Here is a 24,364-nt window from a genome sequence, read left to right as displayed (position 1 = left end):
CAGCCCCGCGCCTGGGGGGGAAATAAATTTTTTTCTTTATTCCCCCCCCCAAAAAAGTAGGTGCGTCCTATGGGGCGGTGCGCCCTATGGGGCAAAAAATACGGTAACTTCACCACTCCCCGCCTACGTGGATCCCATTCGTTATCAGTAGTTGACCGGAAGGACCGGAAGCATGCCCCAGAGAAGGATCCATGCCTCTTCTATCAAAACCACCCTGCAGAGAGGAAGCCAGCTGTGGCTGTCACCAGCTGTGTGAATTTGCAGGGTGCCAGTGTCGGCTGAAGGGCTCTTGACTGAGAGGGCCTAAATATGCTAAAACAAAACACTTAAGTTTTTGAAAGCAGAGCTGTTTTGAGTGTCAGCTGGACGTGACTTGGATGCATGGTCCGCTGAAGTTGTGTGTGTTGGTATTTATTGCCACGTTTAGTTAATTTGATGTGCGTGATTAAATGCAGCAACGCAGGGAGGGGGCAAGAATAAGATCAGGATTGTTGGCGCTGCAGTGAGATCCTAGCTTAGTGGTAGAGACAGTTCCAGGTTCAATTCCAGGCACCTGCAGCTTGAAAAAGATTTGGGTGGAAGGATCAGGCAATGGGCAAGACTCTTTACTTGAGACTTAGTGGGCTGCTGACAGTCAGGGCAGATAATACTAGATGAACAAATACAAGGCATAAGACATCTTTCCGTCTTCTGCTGAGGAAACAGGGGCTAACTTTTCCACTCAATGGCTGTTGGTCCATTAGGGCGAATGGGGTACTGCCCCACCAACCTCAGTCTGCCCTCAGCCAATCCCTACCTGCCTCCCTCCTTACTTGCAGCCAATCCAGCGGTTGCACTGACTGTCACCTTCCTCTGTCCTAGTCTAACTGTTGCCCTTGTAAAACACAGTAGGGAGGAGGATAGGGACAAAATAGAATAAGCTGGCTCTGCTTGTCATTTGCTCTGGCGCCACCTACTGTTGGCCTCCCTGCCTTCTACCCTACCAGTTCGACTGGCACCTGACATCACTGTTTCAGTTATTATTTGGAGACTCCCTTGCCTCATAGCTGGTGGTTGTGCTGCAAGGGAAAACCTCCAGGTTTCCCTGCAAGGAACAAATACAAACTTAATGGAGGCCATTTTTAATTGGTAAATAGAACAGGATTTACCTCCTCCCTATTCAGCACTGTAGTCATTCAGGTCTCCTGCAAATGGTCTCTGGTGTCACCTCTCATAAGTATACCTGGATGTAGAGGTTAAACTTTTTAAAATTCTTACCCCTTCACTTAGGGACACTTATAAAAGAAATCATTTGAATAATAAAAAAGAAAGGTTTAAGGCAATCACGTTAAGCATCAGGTCCCTAAATGCAATTCTTTTACAACTTGCTTTTCTCTAAAAACGTGCAAATCCAATAGTGTCCATGATTGACAACTCTGGGGCAGCAGGGCAAGAAAAACTTTCTAATTCAGAGAATGAACATCTTGAATCTTTGTAAACAAGTCGCTTGAGGATTTCTTTTGTCTCCAGATTCGCATTCATGGGAGCTCTAGCCAGCATGAGCACCAGCACTGGAATATACCTGACTTGTCTCTAAATATTTAGCGTTCACTGATCATCGGGCAAGCAATAAAATTTATCTCCTACAGGCACGTGCCCGGCTGACAATCACACACTATCAGTTACGCACGCAATCATGTGCGTGCACACACACACACACACACACACACAGCAAATTTCAACAGATCATAGAATACCTTGCATTGAGATTATACACACTGCACCTGTGCAAGACAATACACTGTATTACAGCCCATCTCCAGTAGCACAAAAAGAGGAGGAAGATGGCTGTTTACATTAATAGGTAACCATTTGGATATTTGATTCTCTCTCTCTCTCTCTCTCTCTCTCTCTCTCTCTCTCGAGCAAGACAGGCTTTTTTCTTTTTTAAAAAAAACCTACCTAAAATTGTCCAAGGAAGAATGGAAGTTCCTTACTTGTTTAACGGTTCTAGGACATGGACAGATGCAGTTGTTGACACAGAATCTCCTACACAACCACAAATGGCAATAGGGTAACTAAAAAACCACCCTTATTTTGCCCATATAGACCAGTCTCCAAGATGGTTGCTAGATGACTATTGGGAACCCACTGGCCTCCTTCAGTTGAAGAGGGATACCATCAACATCACTTGGGAATTCTTCCTCATGTGTTTGCTCACCAATGCAGAGATCCATACATGGCCACTTGTGCGCATGACCTTCAATGTACGTGTGAGCTTCCCCATTCATTCCAATGGAAGAAGCAGATCTGTCCTCATGAACATGAGGACAGGCACAAAGAATCTGCATTCTCCCCGGAAATGAACCAGAAACCATTGTAGGCAAGGAACAAGCCAACCCTGCCGATTGGGGGCAACGGTCTGCTACATACGCAACTTCTCCAAACAGTTGAACAGTTTGATCACTTGTAGGCCAAACCCACTACCCAAATATATAAAACCCTTGTTGGGCCCAGCTGCTCCTTCATATTCTTTTCCGTCAACCCTGGAGAGTTTAAGAGAAAACACTAAGCCCACATGAAATTGTTTTTAGACCACAGCACGACAATGTCCACATGACAAGGTTTGGTGGACAGAGACAAATGCACAATAGCTTTCCCATTCTCTTCCACACACAAAAAAAAACAAAAAAAACCTCTGAATTGTGGTGCCATACGTCAGTAGATGTTAAATTAGTTCCCAATTGTCTGTTCAGGATAGTTTCCAATGAGCTGTACAAAGTCTGATTCCTTCAAGAATAAGGCTGGTTTTTGGCCAGGAAAAAAAAAAGATTGTGTGTATGTATTTTTTTTTAATAAAAACAACACAAAATAATACAGAAAGGTCACCATCAGCTGCTGCTCCTACTTTTCATCTTGTTGGCATTATTGTGTGACTCTTCACAGTGCACCTAGCTTCACGGCCGGGTTTGCGGATGGCTCTTTATATTACGAATTTCTTTTTATACTGAAATTTCGTAGGTTGTTCCACCCACTCCAGACACTTTCTTAACGTTTGAGTGTCTAGCAGGACTCATGGGGGCCCCCTGAGAGCTAGACGTTGAACCTAGTCGACACTCTACTCTGGAAATTCCTTTTGGCTGTCCATTAATTTTACTGTGAGGTGTCTTCAACTGGATGTCTTCCCTGTGTTGGAAGAAAGACAATGGGATTGGGAGTTAGTAGACAGAAAGCAACAGAAGCCAAAGCTCAACATAAACTTCCAAGAGGTTGTTTATGCTCTGGTTCTGCAAAGAACAGCCAAGGGAACACATTCGCAAGAGCCACTTGCTTAGCAGACAGAAAGACCTAATATGAACCATTGTTGGAGTGTAGTCACTGAGTTTTGTTTAGGAAGACAGCTTTTTCCCTTATGGCATTGGATGGGGAATCTGTAGCCCGCTAGATGCCAGACTACAACTCCCATCATCCCTGAACATTGGCCATGCTGGCTGGGGATGATGGGAGGTGCAGTACAACGACGTCTGGAGGGCCAAAAGTTCTCCATCTTTGTGTTATGGAATTAGCTCAGAAGAAAATGGTTCCATGTGTTTATGGTGGGGAAAAAACATGTTATGTACAGGACTGATTGGCTGAAATATCACTCACCCACATACCCAAGGCAGTTTTTACTCAACGCTTTAAAAAATTTAAGAAGAGAGAGAAGTATGGGCATACATTTAATTTAACAGATATGTGCCATTTTAATTATTTTTCAACATTGGGCAGCTTGGCTGAAGTAATGGCAAAAGGCAGTGTCTAATGAACTGCACTTGATTCACTGACTGATATAATAATAATAATAATAATAATAATAATAATAATAATAATAATAATAATAAATTATTTATACCCCGCCCTTCCTGGTTCAGAAAACCGGGCTTAGGGCGGCTAACAACTAATTTAAAACACTTAATTGATGCAACAAAAAAACAGCATAAAATACAGCATAAAACGTGAACAACAATAAATTCAGAATTCAAAAATCAATTTAGGGGGAAAGTCCATCCAATAAACATTAGATGATCACCAGGGCTAGCTGGCTAAATTAGTCCTATTTGGGCCAGCGAGGAGACCAGGGGAGAATTACTGTATTTTTCGCTCTATAAGACGCACCAGACCACAAGACACACCTAGTTTTTGGAGGAGGAAAACAAGAAAAAAAATATTCTGAATCTCAGAAGCCAGAACAGCAAGAGGGATCGCTGCGCAGTGAAAGCAGCAATCCCTCTTGCTGTTCTGGCTTCTGGGATAGATGTGCAGCCTGCATTCACTCCATAAGACGCACATACATTTCCCCTTACTTTTTAGGAGAGAAAAAGTGAGTCTTATAGAGCAAAAAATACAGTAGCTGTGAGATCCCAGAGCAGGTAATCTTCATAAAACGGGGAGGGGGAGGGAAGGAAGGGCCATAAAAGATCAGGCTAAGTTCAAATTGAAAGTCAGGTGCAATAGCTCTGTCTTACAGGCCCTGTGGAAGGAAGTTAAATCCTGCAGGGCCCTGGTCTCATCTAGCTGTCAAAGGTGGTGGGGTAGCTGGGCTTCAGCTTCAGGAGAAACACACAAACATACCAAGTCCTGTCACTGTAATTTCTGAATGTTATCTGCCTGACCTCCAAGGAGCTCAAGAAGACATACATGAGGTTGTCCCACTTTCTCCTCACAATAGCCCTGAGAGGTACGTCAGCCCATGACCCAATGCCACCTAGTAATCTTCATGGCTCAGTAAGTCTTTCAACCCATGTTTGCCTTCTCCACGTCCAGTAAGACAGGCTCTAACATACTACTTGAGAATGAAATGCTTCAGAAATGCCAGGTCCACCGCCTAAAAGTGTGAGGAGAGGAGGATTCCACACACCTATCAGGGAAACCTAAATGTTATTCTACTCCAATGCAAACATGGCAAAATGCAGTTATTGTTGTTGTTTTTAAAAAATTGCACGTTCCCACACATCATTCAAATGAAACTGCTACATTCCCCAGGAACTATCCCAGGAATTGTCATTCCAATTTTAAAACGAGCTGCTGCCTGCACCACATATCTTTAGGCAAAGAAATCCCACCATGTTAGCTCATAAAGGGTTAGAATTAGGTCCGGCAGATATCCTTGATCCAGGTCACAATATATTTATAACGGGTGGGTGATTTTTTTAAAATAAAAAAACCCACTGTATCTGTTTTTAATTCATATTGTGAGCTGCCTTAGGTCCCGAACTAGGAGAAAGGTAGAATAATTAATTAATTAATAATGAGTTAAGTAATGGTTAACATTGCAATCCTATATGCAGCACCTCTACGCAGACATCAGGAGTGCCACAGGTGGTGTCTTAACCCTGGTTTCACCAGCAATCCAGACTCAGAGAGTCAGAGGCACCAGCTAAAGAGTTCAGGGCTGTGAGGTGACTGCTGGAGATCAGAAATCTACTGTGCTTGAGGCTGTCAGACAGGAGATCCCAGAAGAACCTCTCAGAATAGCAGGGCCCGTAGGATCAGAGCCTGGAGCCAGATGCCTCCCCCTGCATGCCGCTGGGCCAGCAATGCAAGGAGGGCACCAGGAGGGAGGCTATGGAACAGAGAAGTGCCTGTCTCCAGATCACATGATTGGCCCTTGAAAGCTATGGCATTCCCCAGCAGGGGGCAGAGCCTGGGAACAGCATTTCCCAAGGCTTCAGCCTGATCCCCAACCCTTGTTGGAGCACGTTGCTCACTTGGAGCTATCCATGGTCCTGCAACTTCAGATGAGTTCTGCCTCTTTCTCCATGGGATGTTACAAAAGGCCCTTAATTATTGCTCAGTGCCTTCCTTAGAAGCTTCAGAGGCTTGAGAATTTATTTATTTTCATTAAAAAACGGGGGGGGGGGACACTTCTGTTTTTAAAATCTACCCAACTACAGAGACAGCTTGAAAAAGGTGGACAAAGATTTAATCATTTAGTTATTTCTGTACTCCTTTTTCAAGATGCTTCTATAGTTGGCTAGATTTTTAAAATCTCTCTCTCTCTCTCTCTCTCTCTGTGTGTGTGTGTGTGTGTGTGTGTGAGAGAGAGAGAGAGAGAGAGAGAGATGTCAAGCTCATGGAGTTTTGCTTTTTTTTTTTTTACTGAGAGGCACTGAGCTATAATAACAAGTCTTTCATCAGTGAGCACCAAAGCACTCTTTGTTCATTTGAAGTGCTTCTTCCCCCTTTTTCTTGCACGCCTGCTGTCAACAACAACAGTGATATGAAAGCTTATCCGTACCTTGGAGTCCCCATAGGCTGTGCCTCTGTTATCTCCATGGTGCTAACGAAGGAGACAGCTTTAGGGCCTCCATAAGAGGGCGACCTGGGAATCCCCCCGGGGGATGATGGGACTTGGTGGCTGGGTGACTTATAGGAGCCATTGCTCATCCTGCCCTGCAGTGCCTGATGGGCCTGGACATTGTTATTGGCTAGGTCAGCTTGGAGGGAAGGAGTGGAAGTCCTTGAGGTTCTGGTCATCGCACTTGAGAGCGAAGAAACGGATGCCTGCAGCACAGGATTCCTCACGCTAAAGCTGTTGCCGGTCATCAGGTTGTCCCTAGAGCCATACCTCATGACTATGCTACGGGGGTCTTCTGACAGCATGCTGACTTGCTGAAGGCTGTAGGAGCTAGGGGTGTCGTACACACCAGAGTCTGCAAACACCGAGTCTGGGTGAGAGAGGAGGAGCTTCTCCCTCTCTTCCATTTCTTTCCTCTCCTGAATGGATGCCATGATTGTTTTCGATAGGTTGTCGTAGCGCACTGGCGAGGGGTCACGTGGGTGCAGGGCCGAGCTGCCCAGCACAGGGCTGAAGCTCTGCGGGGGCACGCGCTGAAGCTCCCTGCCCCGCAGGTGGCACATTTTGGCAGACAAATACGGTGAGTGGTACCCGACGGAGCCCACGGCGGAATGAGCTATGCATCTCCTCCCTGAGGGGGACATGGGGTTGAGCAAGCTGTCGTACGACAAGCTCCCATTCCTGTTTGAGAGGGAGTTGGGGGAAAAGATGCTTTTGTAAGGTGTGGAGGTGGCCCCTTCTGACTTCATGGGATGCAGGGGCATTTTGTCTGGTCCTCCTCTCCTGCTGGCAGATTTCAGGCTCAAAGACCTCGAGTTGACAGCAAAGGAATCTATCTGCAGCGGGGAAGACTGGTAAGTCTTGTGAAGGGAACTCTTCCGGTAGTTGGGGATATCCAGGCTGGGCTCCGACTGGTAATCCAGGCTGCTGTCATTCTCCTCCATCACAGGTCCTGGCTTGTGTCCTTCCTGAATGGAGATCTGATGGAAAAGTAAATATGAAGAGGGAGGGGAGACAGGTCAGGAGCAGTAAAATGTTGATGGTTGTTCCCACATCTCAAGCTATGACAGATCTCTTTTGACATCAATGTACAGTTCTCCTAATCTCAACTTCTGAGTAAAGGTTTTGTAGCAGGGATGATGGGTTCATGACCCTCTAGATCAGCCATTCTCAACTTGTGGGTCCCCAGATGTTGTTGAACTACAACTCCCATCACCCCTAGCTAGCAAGGCCAGAGCTCAGGGGTGATGGGAGTTGTAGTCCAACAACATCTGGGGACCCACAGGTTGAGAACTACTGCTCTAGATATTGCTAGCCTCCCATCATCCTTGACCATTGGCCATGGTAACTGATTGATGGATTGATGGAATTTCTATGCTGCTTTTCATTCAAATAAACCCCAAAGTGGCCGACAAACAATAAATAGCAGTAACATAACAAGAGCACCACAAATTAAGCATAAATCATATAAAATAATTTAAAAATACCAATGAAACAATTACAATCTGTAAAACCCTGTTAGCAAAGCAGCAACTAAGAAATAAGATCAATGTCATAATTATAGCAGAAGTCAATATTATACAGGTAGCGCCCTGTTTAATTGTGTTTAATATACACACGACTGTGCATACACGCATTGCGTCGGAAGTGACCCTAAAACGTCATAAAGACATCACTGAAACATCACTAAAAGGGCAAAATGGAGGCGGGGCTCCCGAACAAATGGGGGGCTGCCTGTATGATTAACAAATCAATATGGCATTTATGATCTATAACAACAATACTGACAACATTAACAGAGCAGCAACTAAAAAAATAAGCTGAACACTGTTAAGTTCATACATATACACTCCACATGACTCAAAGACTCATAACCTTTCACTCTATTCCATTCATTAAAATGCACATCAAATACACCTAATGCCCATTGTTAAGTCCTTGGTGGAGATGGTGGGGCCCTCAGGCCTACTGGGGCCGAAGGGATTTGAAGTCCCAAAACCTGTTTCCCAATCTCTGTTTGACTGCATAGGCTGCTGAATTTATCTAACCCCTCTAAGAACATAAGAGCAGCCCTGCTGGATCAGGCCAAAGCTCCCCTGGCCCACCCCCTCAGTCCAGCATCCTAGTCTGACGATGGCCCACTAGATGCCTGTGAGAAGCAGGACCAGAGTCAAACAACAAGCCCTCCCCACTTGTAACCTGCATCATTTCTCCTGTTTTGTGGGGGTAGATAAAAACATAAGAGCCAACTAGATTGGGCCAATGGCCCATCTGGTCCAGCATCCTGTGCTCGCAAGTGGCCAATCAGATGCCTGTGACAGGCACAGAAGTAGGACCTAAGCTAAACAGAACTCTGCCCAAGAACAAGGCATACTGCCTCCAACAGTGGAGATGGAACATGGCCATCATGCTGAATAAAGGTAAGGTAAAGGGACCCCTGACCATTAGGTCCAGTCGTGGCCAACTCTGAGGTTGTGGCACTCATCTCGCTTTATTGGCCGAGGGAACCGGCGTACAGCTTCTGGGTCATGTGGCCAGCATGACTAAGCCGCTTCTGGCGAACCAGAGCAGCGCACGGAAACGGCGTTTACCTTCCTGCCGGAGTGGTACCTATTTATCTACTTGCACTTTGAAGTGCTTTCGAACTGCTAGGTTGGCAGGAGCAGGGACCAAGCAACAGGAGCTCACCCCGTTGCGGGGATTCGAACTGCCAACCTTCTAATCGGCAAGTCCTAGGCTCTGTGGTTTAACCCACAGCGCCACCCACATCTCTTGTATCATGCTGAATAAAAAGGTAAAGGGACCCCTGACTGTTAGGTCCAGTCGTGACTGACTCTGGGGTTGCGGTGCTCATCTCACTTTATTGGCCGAGGGAACCGGTGTACAGCTTCTGGGTCATGTGGCCAGTATGACTAAGCCGCTTCTGGCGAACCAGAGTGGCGCACGGAAACGGCATTTACCTTCCTGCCAGAGCGGTGCCTATTTATCTACTTGCACTTTGATGTCCTTTCGAACTGCTAGGTTGGCAGGCGCAGGGACCGAGCAACGGGAGCTCACTCCATTGCGGGGATTCGAACCGCCGACCTTCTGATCGGCAAGTCCTAGGCTCTGTGGTTTAACCCACAGCACCACCCGCATCCCTTGTATCATGCTGAATATTCTGTTCTAAAAGGTGCAATTCTGTGCTTGCTTGCTTTTCTTGCCCAAGAACGCAATATACAGAAAGTTGTAAGAACCCAAAAAGATCCTTGTTGGACTGGACAAACGTTCAGCATCCTGCTTCTGTGGCATATGAGCATGGAAGCTCCACATAGTATACAAAATCCTGCTTTTTACCAAGATTCGCCTTGATCTATTCAGTTCCATGCTACAAGTTCAGCACTAGCTGAAGCACACATAAAGCAATAGTGGAGGGAAGCAGCAAGCCATTTGTCAAGATAATAAGGTGAAGCGGTTGAGATAATAAGCTTTTCAGCCAAGGCTAACTCAGTGCTGTAATCTTGCACTGCAAGGCTCCCTTTCAAAAGCTCTCCCTCCACCAGCCAGCAGACAAGTCCCCTTAGAGAGACTGATGAGTCACCACACTGAACTCCAATCCCCAAAAAACAAAAGCCCTGCATGTTTCTTAAAACCAAAGTTCTCGCTCGGTATCTCTGCCTCAGTTTTAAAGTTAAAAAGGGTGGAGTGATTGCTTTATGCGAAGAGAAGAAACTTCGGCTCATAGAGAGTAAAAAATAAAATGGCCCGCACTGTAGCTAATTGGGAGGGACAGAAAAGTCCATTTCTGAAGTCCCCCCTCTGGTTCTTCTTGCTAGAAAATGTAATAAAGACCATCTTGGCTGTGAGACCTGCAAGACTTGCTCCCTCCCTTGCTGGCCTGGGAGGGCAGAGCCCAGATTGACTCCAGCTGCAAAATCTGAGGCTGCTGAAGAGAACAGAGATAATCTTGGCTGTCTCTCAGTGCAGACCCAGGTAATTGAGCCTGGGCTGCCAAGTCATCGCCTGCCATGAACCACCATTGGCAAGATTAGCAGCAACAGCAGCAGATATGTATTTTGCTTAAGAAAATATTTTATTCTCTTGCTAATTATACTGTTTTAAATGTGCATTTTATAGTTGACTTCTTTTAATTAAGTTTTCTTTTGAAATGTAAATATATATATATATTGTTAACTTTACTGCATTAAATGTGCATTCTGTCCTTGACCTCCTTTTCTAATGTTTTATTTGGAAATCTTATAATATTTTAGTTCCCTTTTAATTATGTTGCTTGGAATGTATACTTTATATTTTACTTTATTCTGTAATGTTTTATACTGGATTGTTTGATTTGATGAATTAATGTAGTTTGTAAACTGCTTTGAGATCCCCCCTCCTTAAAAATATAAAGCAATACAGAAGTGAAATGAATGATAAAAATTATCAAATTTGTTCTTCATGCAGATTTTTTCCTGCATAATTGCTGGTTTTGGAAAGACATTTTGATTATATTACTACAATGTAATCCTGTGCTTCTTGACCTGGAAGTAAGCATCACTGTATACAAAAGGGTCGTATTCCCAGTTACATGTCCATAGGACTGCAAACTATTGATAGGCTTACCTGTTCAGATGCTCCGTGGTAGTGCACTTTGGGATCGTTGCTGAAAGCTGGACGATACTTATACATTGCAGGTGTGGGAGGGCTCATCAGTTTGGGTGAAAGGCTGCTCTCTGGTTGTGGGGAAGAGGAAAGAAAACTCACTTACTCCCTTTCTTTCCACTAAGTCACGTTCTCTGGCTTCAACCCGCCCCCCTTTGGCTTTCTTCAGTATTGATATATAAACAGACACCATATATTATTCCACAAGGTATAGTGTCTTTTACTATTCAGTGCCACTCAAGTTTAAAAGACAGAACAGAGGCCCTATTTTGAAGCAGAGGATCAGCAGCCTCCTCACTCCAGGACCTACAAGGCCAGAAGACATGGCTTTACGTGGCTCCTAGGCTCCTGACGTGGACAGCTTCCCTCCCACTAATGGAGTCCTCACCCCCAACATGCCATAGGAGCTAGTACCCGCAGCTTCAGGTAATGCCCCTTTAAATCCTATCCTCAGAGGGAGAGGGGTTAACAGCAGGTCCAGACCAGTCAGCCTTCATAAGGCCTCAGCATGCTGCTGAGACAACAGCTCTCCTTGGGTGAGCTCCAGCCAGCCCTTGCCATAGTGATCTGTCCAGGGTCCTGAAAGACTGTGCTTTGCTTGCCTGCTGCAATCCTTTGTAACCTATCTTGACTCTGCCCTGGACGATAGGATTCTGCTCTTCTAGTAAGTTCCACTGTTTCAACCCAGCTTCCCCTGGGAACCTCAAGGCAAGCTGGGACAGTCACAGATAAAGCAATAATTTGTTCATGTTGATGTGCAAGCATATGAAAGAAGCACATGTGTAGTAGCACTGGATAAACAAGATGTGTTCCCCTGGATAATTTACACTGAGCATACGAAACCGCCCCTGAGCTACAGCCCCTTCGTGTTACAATGCGCAAAAGGATTTGGAGGTGGTGATAAAATGTTTGGCATAGATGGAACAGAGCAGGTGAAGCAGGCAAGAGTCTTTGGCTGCCATTGGCTGATTTGTTTGGCTCTTCAGAGGGACAATGCAGTCAAAAAGGTCATAAGATGAGGAGAAGGGGGCGTCTAGGAAATGAATCAGGGGCCTGAGGAAAGTTAGGGAAAGCTGTGAAAACAGACTATTCTGTGATTCAATTTATACCCTACTTTTCTACAGACAGACACCCAAGACACCCAACTACCTTCATAAAGAGAAAAAACCAGGACAAACACCCCCCCCTGAATATATCAACACTGGAAGACACAGCAATCAAGACCAAAGGAGAACATGGCTCCCCCTTTACCTTTTATTATTTGTACAAGCAAAGAAGTCATTTTGGCTTGTCCAGTTTTGTCATACAGGGATTTGGATGGTGTTGGTTTCAATTAAATAGTTACAATTAAAGATCCCTGTCTTTCTTTGCATCTTGTTACTCTATAAAGAAAAGAGGGGGTGGCCTAGAGGAACGGCAAAGGGATATCGGAGAACACCAGCTGGAGAACTATAAACTACGGAGATGCAGGGTGGCGTGCAACTAAGTTTTACTCAGAGTAGACCTGCTGAATTTAATGAGCCTATTTTGTTGCAGTGATTTATGCCAGCAGGTCTGCTCTGAGTAAAAATTAGCTGAATACCACCCGCAGAATCACATCTTGATTTGAACAGTGTAGGTTGCTAGCTCTTATATAAAATACATAGGATGCTGCCTTTTACCAAGCAAGAAAACGGGTCCATCTTGCTTCATACTGTCTACACTGCCTGGCAGTGACTCCACACAGGTCTTTCCAAACCTTCCCTGTAACAGGTAAAGGTAAAGGGACCCCTGACCATTAGGTCCAGTGGCAGCTGACTCTGGTTGCAGCACTCATCTCGCTTTATTTAGCTGGCGTACAGCTTCTGGGTCACATGGCCAGCATGACTAAGCCGCTTCTGGCGAACCAGAGCAGCGCACAGAAACGGCATTTACCTTCCCACTGGAGTGGTACCTATTTATCTACTTGCACTTTGACGTGCTTTCGAACTGCTAGGTTGGCAGGACAGGGACCGAGTAATGGGAGCTCACCCCGTCGTGGGGATTCGAACCGCCGACCTTCTGATCGGCAAGTCCTAGGCTCTGTGGTTTAACCCACAGCGCCACCCACGTCCTTCCCTGTAGATAGTGGCAACTGAACTTGGGACCATTTGCTGACAAAGCGTGTGCTCTTCGACTGAGAGGTGGCCCTTCCCTGTAAAGTGGGGGGTGGCTAACCTGGGACCCCCAGATGTTGGACTCTAACTCACTTCAGCATTGATGTCCATGAGCAGGGATAACGAAAGCTGGGAGTCTAACAACATCTGGAGGGCTACAGGCTAGTTAGAAGATGTGGGTCTAACGCTGAAAGTGGTGGGTTCCACCCCCCCATATTATAACATCACTCTGAAGCTCTCTTTTACCAAGTCAGACCATTGATTGAGCGAGCCCAGTCTACTCCTAATGGCAGTAGCTCTCTAAGGCTTCAGGTGGATAAAGGTGTTTCTCACCACCTGCTATGAGTGTCAGCTTTGAGCTGGGCTCAACGACTGGGCTCAACCTCTTCAACCCCGACTGGGACAAGTGAGCTGGGAAAGCACTTCCAGAGACCTTCCGCCGCAGGGAAGCAGGTCTAAGTGCAACGGACTCTCAACTTTGAGCTGTGAGTACCAAACTCAGTGCCAAAGTCAGCAGAGCACAGCAGAGGATGAACTACACGGATGACGAATCTGAAGCATAACTTCTTTATCCTTTACAGCTACTGCAAACTAAAAATGAACTAGAAACTAATGGAGGCTACTGGACTGCATGAGTGTTACGGTTGCCTAAGCAGTCATCTTATCTCTAGACAGATAACACTCACACTCCCACAGAGTCAGGCTGGAGCGGAAGAAGCGATGAGCAGATTCTGCCCCTCCTTTCTGAAAACATTGTCAGGAGATTCTTGCAATGGGACGGATGAAATATCCACAATGAGATCTTTTTAACCAGAGAGGTTTGAGATTTAACCTAGGACCTTGTGCACACGAGACATGTGCTTGGCTATGTCCCCTCTGCCAACTGGACAGTGTTTTCTGGATCACAGCTACCAACTCAACCTATGTTCACATTCTAGCAGAAAGGAAGTTTCAAGAGACCAAAGATATTTTCCCTGGTTTTAAAAGTACAAAGCACAAAACAGGGCACTTTACCTTCGCTGCTCCCCAGCTCACTGTACTTGCTGGAATCTCCTTTGGGGGGTAGAGGAGGCTGAATATCCATGGTTTTATCTTCCAGCCCTTCCAGGCTAACTTTAGACTGAAAATAACCACAAAGCAAATGAGGTCTTCCATACCATACCAAAGAGTGCGGCATAGAAGTTGCACAATCTCTTCAAGCAAGGAGGTCGATTCCAACCATGCCATTTTGCAGGCGTTTGGCAATGTTTCAAATTACTTCTCCAAGTTGTCAGGGTGCAAATGAAAACACTTATGAGTTAATGCCTGGATTTCTCCTAGATTTGGTTCATAAGTGCACAGAGCCCCCAGAATTCATATCCCTGAATTACTCAGCTGTGTAACACATTACTGGTTTAAAAAGCAGCTAGGTGGTTGTTCTTCTCAATTCAGAGCAAAACTGGTTTGTGTCCAGGGTGTGTGTATATGTGTGGGCACCAGCATGCAGCATTTCATAAGAAACAGCAAGATAGATACAGGGTAGATACAGATTCTTTTCAAACTTGCAGTGGAGTTCACTGGATGTAGAATTAACAGGAGTGCGTGCACAGTCCTAGAATCTTTTGATCACATTTCCATCTGTTTTCCTACTAGCTTTGAGAGGTAGCAACATGCTTAGTAAACAAACTAATGAATGAGATTATATATTTATGCCGCACACACAAGCATTTTTACTTCAAGTAATTAGCCTGAAATTATTATTTCCCTCTGACTGCATCTCTAGTACCTGTTAGAATTCCAGCTCAATCCATAAACAAGCATTCAAAGGAAAACTCAGTCTTTAAACCACTCTGATTGCAAATACAATTAAAGGGTTAGGTCCAAACTATTTATTTTATTTTGGATTGCATCCAGCTAAATTCCATTCCGTTTAACTTAATGCTCCTGAATGAATCATGTCTATCAGTTTCAAGTGTCTAGCATTACAGTGGTAACTTGGTTGTCAAACAGTTTGGCTCCTGAACAAATCGGCTCCTGAACACCGCAAACCCAGAAGTAAGTGTTTCGGTTTGCGAACATTTTTTGGAACTAGAACTTCCGATGCGGCTTCCGATTGAGTGCAGGAAGCTCCTACAGCCAATTGGAAGCTGTGCCTTGGTTTCTGAACAGTTCCAGGAGTCAAATGGAATCCCAGAATGGATTAAGTTCAACAGCCAAGGTACCACTGTATTTTACTTATCACCATGAAGTCCCAGGGCAGGTAACAGCAATATAGAATTATAGAATAACAAACGGAACAGGTACAATCATAGAACAAGGAAAACAACCCATCACTCGTGCCCTATTATTGCATCAATGACATGTTGCAGAATATACCTGCCCCAAGCCGCCACCAATCTGGAGAGACCCCAAATCTGTGATGCCATGAATGCTTTACCTTGCTCCGATTGAGATTGGCTTGGATGCCATTGTCGCTTATCTTCACTGTGATCTGTCGCTCAGTTAAGTCTGGTCTCAGGAACGGTGGTTTCACACTTACGGGCTGTTTCTTCTTTGGCTCAACAATGTACCTGAGAAAGTATGTAAGCAATTCTCCTTTGAAGACAAAGTCTTCTTGACATGCATCGGCTTCCCCCAACCTGGTGCCCACATCCAGATGCTTTGGACTACAACTCACATCAGATTCTGCCTAAACAGATCTGTTTATGGGCTTTAGATAATTCATTACATCTGTGAACTTTAAGCTGCTTAGGGTTTTATAACAATCAAGCAGCATCGAAATGCTGTGAAATAAAAATGTTTGAAATTGGAGAAAATCATTCCAAAGGAGAGAAAAAAGTATATGGGTTTTTGTTGATTAATCTATTAAATCTGCTAACATTGGAAATTGGAGGAAAAAACAATCATTCTGAAGGGGGAAAGGACATGGTTTTAGTTGATTAATCCAATAAATCTGTGTACACTGGGAATTGGAGAAAATGCAATCATTCCAAAGGAGAAAAAAGTATATGGGTTTTTTGTTGATTGATCTATTAAATCTGCTTACAATTGAAATTGGTGGTGGCGGGGGGGGGGACAGTAATTTTGAAGGAAGAAAGTATATGGTTTTAGTTGATTAATCCATTAAAACTGCATACAGTGGAAATTGGAGAAAAAGCAATAATTCTAAAGAGGGGGAAAGTATATAGGATATAATTTTTGTTTTTAGATTATGATGCCTGCCATGAGAAAGGCATCAATATTGGAGAGGCATTCTCTCCTGCCTCTTCTAAGATGACACCTCCGGTGAAACATGCAGGATTATATTTATTTAATACATTTTAAGAAAACCTTAAGGTTGTTAGCACCATCTTAGAAGAGGCACCACCTCCTACGTGAGAGAAGAGAGGGGAAACCTTTTCTGAGCCTCTGATATGTACCCTCCACCCACCACATGTGAATAAGTCAAGGAGGTAGATTTGAAACAGGCTGTCCAGGCCCAAAGTTGACTTTTGCACACACTAAACACAGTGGGGATTCACCCTTGGTCAGTAGCTAGTTTCATATGTCCCTCCTCCTAGCTTACCTGGGTGCCAGAGGGCTGCAGAGAACGTGTTCCACATTACCGCAGCATCCTCGAGTGAAAGGATTTACTCCCCCACGGAACTTACCCGTCACCTGGAATTAAAACATTCAGGGCACTTTGAACAGGTACGTGAAGCATTGATCAACCCTTTAGAAACCAACAACACATTGATCACCTATGCCCCATATCGTAAGACCTTAAGAAGGATCCTGCTTGCTCAGACCAGAGATCCATCTAGCACAGCATCCTCTTTCCAGCAATGGCCAACTTGGTGCTTCCAGAAATTCTACACGCCAGAAAAGACCGGCTTTCCCCAAACTGGTTCCCCTTAGATCAGGCATGGCCTCCAGCTGTTTTGGGACTACAACTCCCATCATCCCTAGCTAACAGGACCAGTGGTCAGGGATGATGGGAACTGTAGTCCCAAAACAGCTGGAGGGCCAAGTTTGGCCATGCCTGCCTTAGATGTTTGTTGGGACTCCATTTCCCATCAGCCACAGCTAGCATGACAGTGGTCACGGATGATGGAAACTGTAATCCCACCAACATCTAGAGGCAACTAAGTTGGGGAAGACTACAATAAACCTCTCCCAGCAGCCCACAGCAGTTCCTAGCTGCCTTTAAAATAAAATTTAAATAGCAAAGCTCCTTGGGGAGCGAGGGAGTACTTACTTTCCTTCCCCCTGCCTGTCATTTTCCTGCCCCCTTTCCCATTTTCCTGCCACATGTAGGGGAAAGCTGTTTTTCTGCTTTATTTACATAAACCCTACTGGCAATGGTGGGCAGCAGACGTTCAGTGAAAAATTCTGAGACTATGTTATGGCCTAAGAGAAAATTATATGAAAAGGATATATCAATGGTATCTAACGCCGAGTAAATTGGCAAAAATGTATAAATCTAAATCAAGTAAGTGTTGGAAATGTAAAGAGAAAGAAGGTTATTTTTATCATATGTGGTGGTCTTGTAGTAAGGTTAAAGCTTGCTGGGAAATGATATATAATGAATGGAAAAGGGTGTTTAAAATAACGTTTGTAAAAAAAACCTAGAAGCTTTCCTTTTGGGAATTATAGGGACAGAACTACCTAAACTGTACGGAAACGTATTCATGAATGCTACTATAGCACCAAGAATGTTACTTGCCCCCAAATGGAAAGAAGTAAAAGTCCCAGCAGGAAGAATGGATACAAAAACTTATGGAATATGCAGAAATGGCAAAACTTACCAGAAGAATAAGAAATCAAAATAACAAACTTTTTATAAAAGAATGGAAATGGTTTATTGACTATTTATAGACAAATTGTAAACTGATAAGAACTTTGGCAGGATTACTGTAATAACCTGCAGTTTCATAAGAGTATATTTTTAAAGTAGATGAATAAAGGAACAAATTAAGTTAATTTGGATAGGCAGAAGATATTAAAAACAAATTTAAGGAACTGCAGAAAGAGGGAGAAGGAAGTCAAGTTTTGAAATGGTGTTGCCGAACTACAGCTTCCATCATCGCTGGCCATTGGCTGCATGTGCAGGGGCTGATGGGAACTGCAGTTCAAGCACACCTGGAGGACCACATGTTTCCATGGAAATATACATTACCATGTAAATTCCTGCTTTTATCTATTTGCTGTTTGCATCTTTGAATGTGTTTATTGTGTCACTGAGTTCCTCTAGGCAAACTGTTTATTGAGCATCCATCTCTGATTTGCTTGTTTGGAGATGATAAGATGTCTGCTCTTTATTGAACGCTAATCAATCGTTACCTTACACTTTTTTGTGCATTCCCCTGTCACCTTCATAAGTGGAAAAAGTCAATTGAAAATGCAGGTTTGTTGCAACAGAGCACGACAGAGTGCGACTTTAACTGTGCAAACCCAAATTTCCAGAACACTATTTAATCCCTCCCCCAAAATAATGATAATCTGGAGGTGATCTTTAATATTTTCATGTATGTTGCCCAGCTAATGCAGTCTAAGGGCAGGGTACACATTTTTACTACTACTACTACTACTACTACTACTAATAATAATAATAATGATGATGCCATCTTACCTGTTCATTAGTAGTGCGTCCCCGGGCCACTAAAACAATATGGAAACCTGTGAGACCAATGACTGGAATAAAGAACAAACCCGCCACACACATGACAGCCATACTGTATGCTAGCATTAAGGAAATTCTCTACTTCAGGATGAAGAAATGACTGAAGGAGAAGAAAAAATAACCTGGAATATAACCGTCCTCCATTTGGGGGCAGGGAAGACCCAGTGAAACTTATTTCCCTCCATTTGTTTGTCCTCCGGCAAATACCAGTATACTGCCTTTGACTACGGAGATTTTACTTAGCTTTCTTCTTCATTATCATAATTTATTATTGATAAAGGGGCCTAAAAATATACTAAAAACTGTAGAGGAATAAAAACCTGCAGGCTCACAATCTAGAAAACAAGACACAAAAGGGAACAGAATTACCATATTTTTCGCTCTATAGGACGCACCGGACGATAAGACGCACCAAGTTTGGGGGGGGAGGAAACAAGAAGAAAAAAATTCTGAACCCCAGAAGCCAGAACAGCAAGAGGGATCTGGCTTCTGGGATAGGGATCTGCTGCACTGCGCTCCATCTCACTGTTCTGGCTTTGGGCTTAGCTGTGCAGCCTGCATTCGCTCCATAAGACGCACACACATTTTCCCTTACTTTTTAGAAGGGAAAAAGTGGGTCCTATAGAGCGAAAAATACGGTAGAAGGAAGAAAGGGAAAACTGCACTAGCTGGGAGAGAGACTGGTCTGTTTCAAAACACAACACTAAGCCAAACCATGGCTAAGGGTGAACGATGGAGTGTGCTAGTACGCACACTGCTTTGCAACTCGCCTTGCGCCCAGCTGGAAATATGAGAAACGAACATAGGAAGCTACTTTATATTGGGTCAGACTCCTGGTCCATCCAGTTCAGTATTTCCTAAACTGACGGGCAGCAGCGTTTTAGGATTTCAGATGGGAGTTTTGGGCCTTGGAGATGCTGAGGATCAAACCTGGTGCCGTTTGCAGGCAGTGTAGGTGCTCTAACATTGGGCCACAGCCTTATTCCAGCAGAAACAGAGGAGGCCAGGAGGCCTTTTGGACTCTGTAACTCTGCATCATGCGATGTTGGCTGACAGCTGCGTAAAACATCTACACCAGGGATGGGGACCTAGGACCCTCCATATGTTATTTGGACTGCAGACCTCCCATCGTCCCCAATCACCGGCCATGGGGCTGGGAGAAGTCATAGAACTACCATGACCGAAGGGCCAGCTGTTTGTGCAGGTCCTAAGGGAGGCCCCATCTGCCCGGTTCCTTCTGCACAGTTCTTGAACATCCCAAACACCGAAGGAAGGATACGTGATGGCTGTGGGCGCCGCCCCCAGCTTCTGCGCATGGTGTAAAACATAGATAAGCCCAAAGCTGAACACTCCAACCATGTGGGCGCTTAAGGACAGCAAGAAAAGGAAAAAATATCGGTAGTTCCTCCGTCCTATGCAGTTATTAACCCAAGGGCAGTGATGGTCAAAATCCTTGCAAAGAAATGAAGAGACACAGCATAACATACAGCTATGGAAAGAAGCAACGTTATCACAGATTCCACCCACAATTTCCAACTTTGCTTTGCCCGGTATTTAGTTGGCAACAACAAAACCACAGAATCGGGCTGGATTGCACTATTTTGAGAATCTTGAGCTTTTCGTTATTTTTAAACTTGGTCCTAGGTCCCATTGCTTAGCAAAAAAGGAACACAGAAAGCTCCCTTGCAGCGAGTCAGACCATTGGTCCATTTAGATCAGCACTGTCAACACTGACTGGCAGTGACTTTCCTGGGTTTCAGGTAGGGACACCAGGGATCGAACCTGCGACCTTCTGCATGCAAAGCAGATGCTCCACCACTGAGCTATGGCCCTTCCTGTCAAAGAAAGACCCAATGAGAAAGTGGACTTCTATGGAAAGAGAAAATGTGGGTTGATTATGTCTGCATCATAGTTTGGTATGTGGCAGAGTAATTACCGTATTTTTCGCTCTATAAGACGCACCAGACCACAAGACACACCTAGTTTTTGGAGGAGGAAAACAAGAAAAAAATATTATGAATCTCAGAAGCCCAGAACAGCAAGAGGGATCGCTGCACAGTGAAAGCAGCAATCCCTCTTGCTGTTCTGGCTTCTGGGATAGCTGCGCAGCCTGCATTTGCTCCATAAGACGCACACACATTTCCCCTTACTTTTTAGGAGGGAAAAAGTGAGTCTTATAGAGCGAAAAATAAGGTACCTGAAGGCTTCACCCCATGCCCAGGTAGAAGATGGATTCTCTGCCTCCCAACCAACACCACTTTAAGTTAAACTGCTGAAAGCAAAGCTTTCACACTCACATTTTCCTGAACTGTACATAACTTGGTTTCTAATTTGAACAGTAGAAAGTGTGCTGTAGTGTTGTTTGTCAACAACACTAAGGTGGTGAACAGCAATATAAAAGCAGACTTTTTCAAACCTGGGGCCCCCAAACACTACTGGACTACAACTCCCATCAGCCCCAGACAGCTTAAGTCAATGTCTAGGGATGATGGAATATGTAGTCAAAAAAATCCCCTGGCAACCCAAGGTTGGAAGACGCTGCTCTAGATATTGCCTCATTCTGGAGCATTCATTGGTGGTTGAGATGGAAGTCATCATTCAATATTGTAACCAACTTATTTCTTCTCTCCCTCTATCTCTTAATGGTTGATAAAAACAAAACAAAACAGCAGCCATCATAGGAACTTGGCAGCCTGCACAGGTGGTGGCAGCAACCCCTTTCTCCCAGCAATACCCATGCAAAGTGGCAACTTCTGGGGCATTCTGGGAAAATTAATAATAATAATAATAATAATAATAATAATAATAATAATAATAATTTATTTGTACCCTGCCCATCTGGCTGGGTTTCCCCAGCCACTCTAGGTGGCTTCCACAAAGACCAAAAATACACTAAGATGTCACACATTAAAAACTTCCCTGAACAGGGCTGCCTTAAGATGTCTTCTGAATGTCAGGTCGTTGTTTATCTCTTTGACATCTGATGGGAGGGCGTTCCACAGGGCGGGGAAATAAAGTGGTAGCCATCAGAAGGCACCTGCAAAATTTAGGCCCACTGCCTATCCCCAAATGACTGGGTACAAATGAGCTGTTGAAAACAAGCCCAACTGTTACTCATGGGATTAGTGTTGAATGTAGGGCCTCATCTGGCTCAGTCTTTCATTCATTACCAAACGACTGTGTGCCCCTACTGCAGGGCACTATATTGAGTCGCATGCCCTACCCATTGCCATCCTTTCCAAGACTAGTTTGGTGGGACGGAGGGAGGTCTACCTGCTCAAGGGGACGTCAAAAACTGGAGCCAACTGAACGGCAGCATGCAAAATTCAGGCATGTGTGGACAGAACCAATTTATCCCCCGTGCCGCTGGGAATGGAAGCCTAGGCTTGTCTTGTTGTGGGGACTGGCTGTCTCCCGCATTTGCTATCTCGCCCTGCAGCATTTAAGTTATGCTTTCCATTGGAAGTGATTGTGAAATTTCAAACCTGGATGTGAATGAAACAAATGAATGACGACTCTTGCCTTTTAAAGGGAGCCTCTGGTTTGAAACACCAATAAAGGCTTCATTGTGACCAAGTCTCCTGGCACCAGCGTGATACATAAGCACATAGGAGTTTCACCTCGCCAAAAAGGGAGGGGGAAATCAATAGACGGCTTGGTCTGATGACAAAGCTTATTGATTCAAGGTTTGTTAATGGCTCTGCTTATTCTCCTCGGTAAGCAATCAAAGCTTAATAATGTAGGAATGCTGTCTGCTACAGCAAACCAGGATGGGAAGTGCTGCAAGATGGTCTGCATTATGTCTCACTTGGAAAACTGGGAGGAAAAAAGGACAGCTGGTCTCCTTGTGCTTCCTCGGGGGAAAGCTTGTAGGGCAACCTCCCCTAACTTGGATGCCCGCCAGATGTTGTTGGACTACAAGTCCCATCAGACCCACCCAGCATGATCAATGTTCAGGGATGATGGGTGTTGTAGTCCAGCACCTGGCCACAGTTTCCCCATCCCTGCCCAAATGGAAGGTTGGCCTCAGTGAGTGCACTTCCACAGTGAGCTCCCTGCTCAGATCAGGGCTTTCTCTTGTGCAAATGGCTCTTGCAAATTCTAGTTCAACATCATCTAGTTCAAGGGTGGAGAACATGACGCCCTACAGACAGCTCACATCCATTCCAGCCAGCATGGCCTATGTCAGGAATCATGGGAGTTGTAGTCTAACGTCTGGGTCTTGGAACAGGCTGAGTGAACAGGCATTGAATCCAATGCTTTTTGAATCTGGTGTCTTTTCCTGTTGCTGTGCAGGGTGGCAGAAAAAGGTGGGAAATTTTAAAAAGTGCCACATTCAAGCAGAGGCTGGAAAGGAAGTAGATTCTTTCTTTCTTTTTTAATTTGGCACTGTGGCTTATCTATCTATCTATCATCTATCTATCTATCTATCATCTATCATCTATCTATCTATCTATCTATCTATCTATCTATCTATCATCTATCTATCTATATCTATCATCTATCTATCTGTCTATCATCTATCTATATCTATCTATCTATCTATCTATCTATCTATCTATCATCTATCTATCCATCTATCATCTATCTATCTATCATCTCTATCTATCTATCTATCTATCTATCTATCTATCATCTATCTCTATCTATCTATCTATCTATCTATCTATCTATCTATCTATCTATCATCTATCTATCTATCATCTATCTATCTATCATCTATCTACCTATCATCTATCTATCTATCTATCTATCTATCTATCTATCTATCTATCATCATCTATCATCTATCTATATCATCTATCTATCTATCTACCTACCTACCTATCTATCTATCATCTATCTATCATCTATCTATCTATCTATCTATCATCATCTCTATCTATCTATCTATCTATATCTATCTATCTATCTATCTATCTATCTATCTATCTATCATCTATCTATCTATCTATCTATCTATCATCTATCTATCTATCTATCATCATCATCTATCTATCATCTATCTATCATCTATCTATCTATCTATCTATCTATCTATCATCTATCTATCTATCATCTATCTATCTATCTATCTATCTATCTATCTATCATCTATCTATCTATCTATCTATCTATCCATCTATCATCTAACTATCATCTATCTATCTATCTATCATCTATCTATCATCTATCTATCTATCTATCTATCTATCTATCTATCATCTATCATCATCTATCTATCATCTATCTATCATCTATCTATCTATCTATCTATCTATCTATCATCATCTATCTATCTATCTATCATCTATCATCATCTATCTATCTATCATCTATCATCTATCTGTCTGTCTGTCTATCATCTTTCTATCTATCATCTATCAATCTGATTCATATACCACCTTTCTGCCAAGGCACCTAAGGTGGTTTACAAGTTTAAAACATCGAAACAACTGCATTGTCTAATATGTAGAGTGACAGAGTCATCTCAGGCCCCTGGGAGCTGATGATGTACGGTATGTCCTCCCTGCTCTGGGCCTCCTCACTTCTGCCTTCCCTGAGGCCACACAGATCAGGATAGCCATATGACATCAGGTGATGGGCAGATGGGTATTCCCTCCCCCCAAAAAACCACCTGGAAGGCTGGAG

The 24,364-nt window shown here is 44.1% G+C and overlaps 1 protein-coding gene across 1 annotated transcript in view; it reads right to left on the bottom strand.

Moving 5' to 3' along the window:
• Positions 1–1,884: 1,884 nt before the first annotated feature.
• Positions 1,885–24,364, bottom strand: part of ZDHHC8 (zinc finger DHHC-type palmitoyltransferase 8) — a 286,530-nt gene continuing 264,050 nt past the window's right edge. The window contains exons 5-12 of the mRNA XM_053369473.1: positions 20,013–20,185; positions 18,683–18,785; positions 16,637–16,728; positions 15,509–15,641; positions 14,107–14,212; positions 10,919–11,028; positions 6,257–7,296; positions 1,885–3,165 (exon numbers count right to left, since the gene is read on the bottom strand). Of these exons, the coding sequence (XP_053225448.1) occupies positions 2,982–3,165; positions 6,257–7,296; positions 10,919–11,028; positions 14,107–14,212; positions 15,509–15,641; positions 16,637–16,728; positions 18,683–18,785; positions 20,013–20,185 (1,941 nt within the window). The 3' untranslated portion in view covers positions 1,885–2,981. The remainder of the gene's footprint in view (positions 3,166–6,256; positions 7,297–10,918; positions 11,029–14,106; positions 14,213–15,508; positions 15,642–16,636; positions 16,729–18,682; positions 18,786–20,012; positions 20,186–24,364) is intronic.

Source organism: Podarcis raffonei, chromosome 16, assembly GCF_027172205.1.
Source record: "Podarcis raffonei isolate rPodRaf1 chromosome 16, rPodRaf1.pri, whole genome shotgun sequence".
Classification (NCBI taxonomy): domain Eukaryota; kingdom Metazoa; phylum Chordata; class Lepidosauria; order Squamata; family Lacertidae; genus Podarcis; species Podarcis raffonei.
The sequence above is the reverse complement of the archived record's forward strand: the minus strand, read 5'-3'. Positions and strand labels throughout refer to the sequence as shown.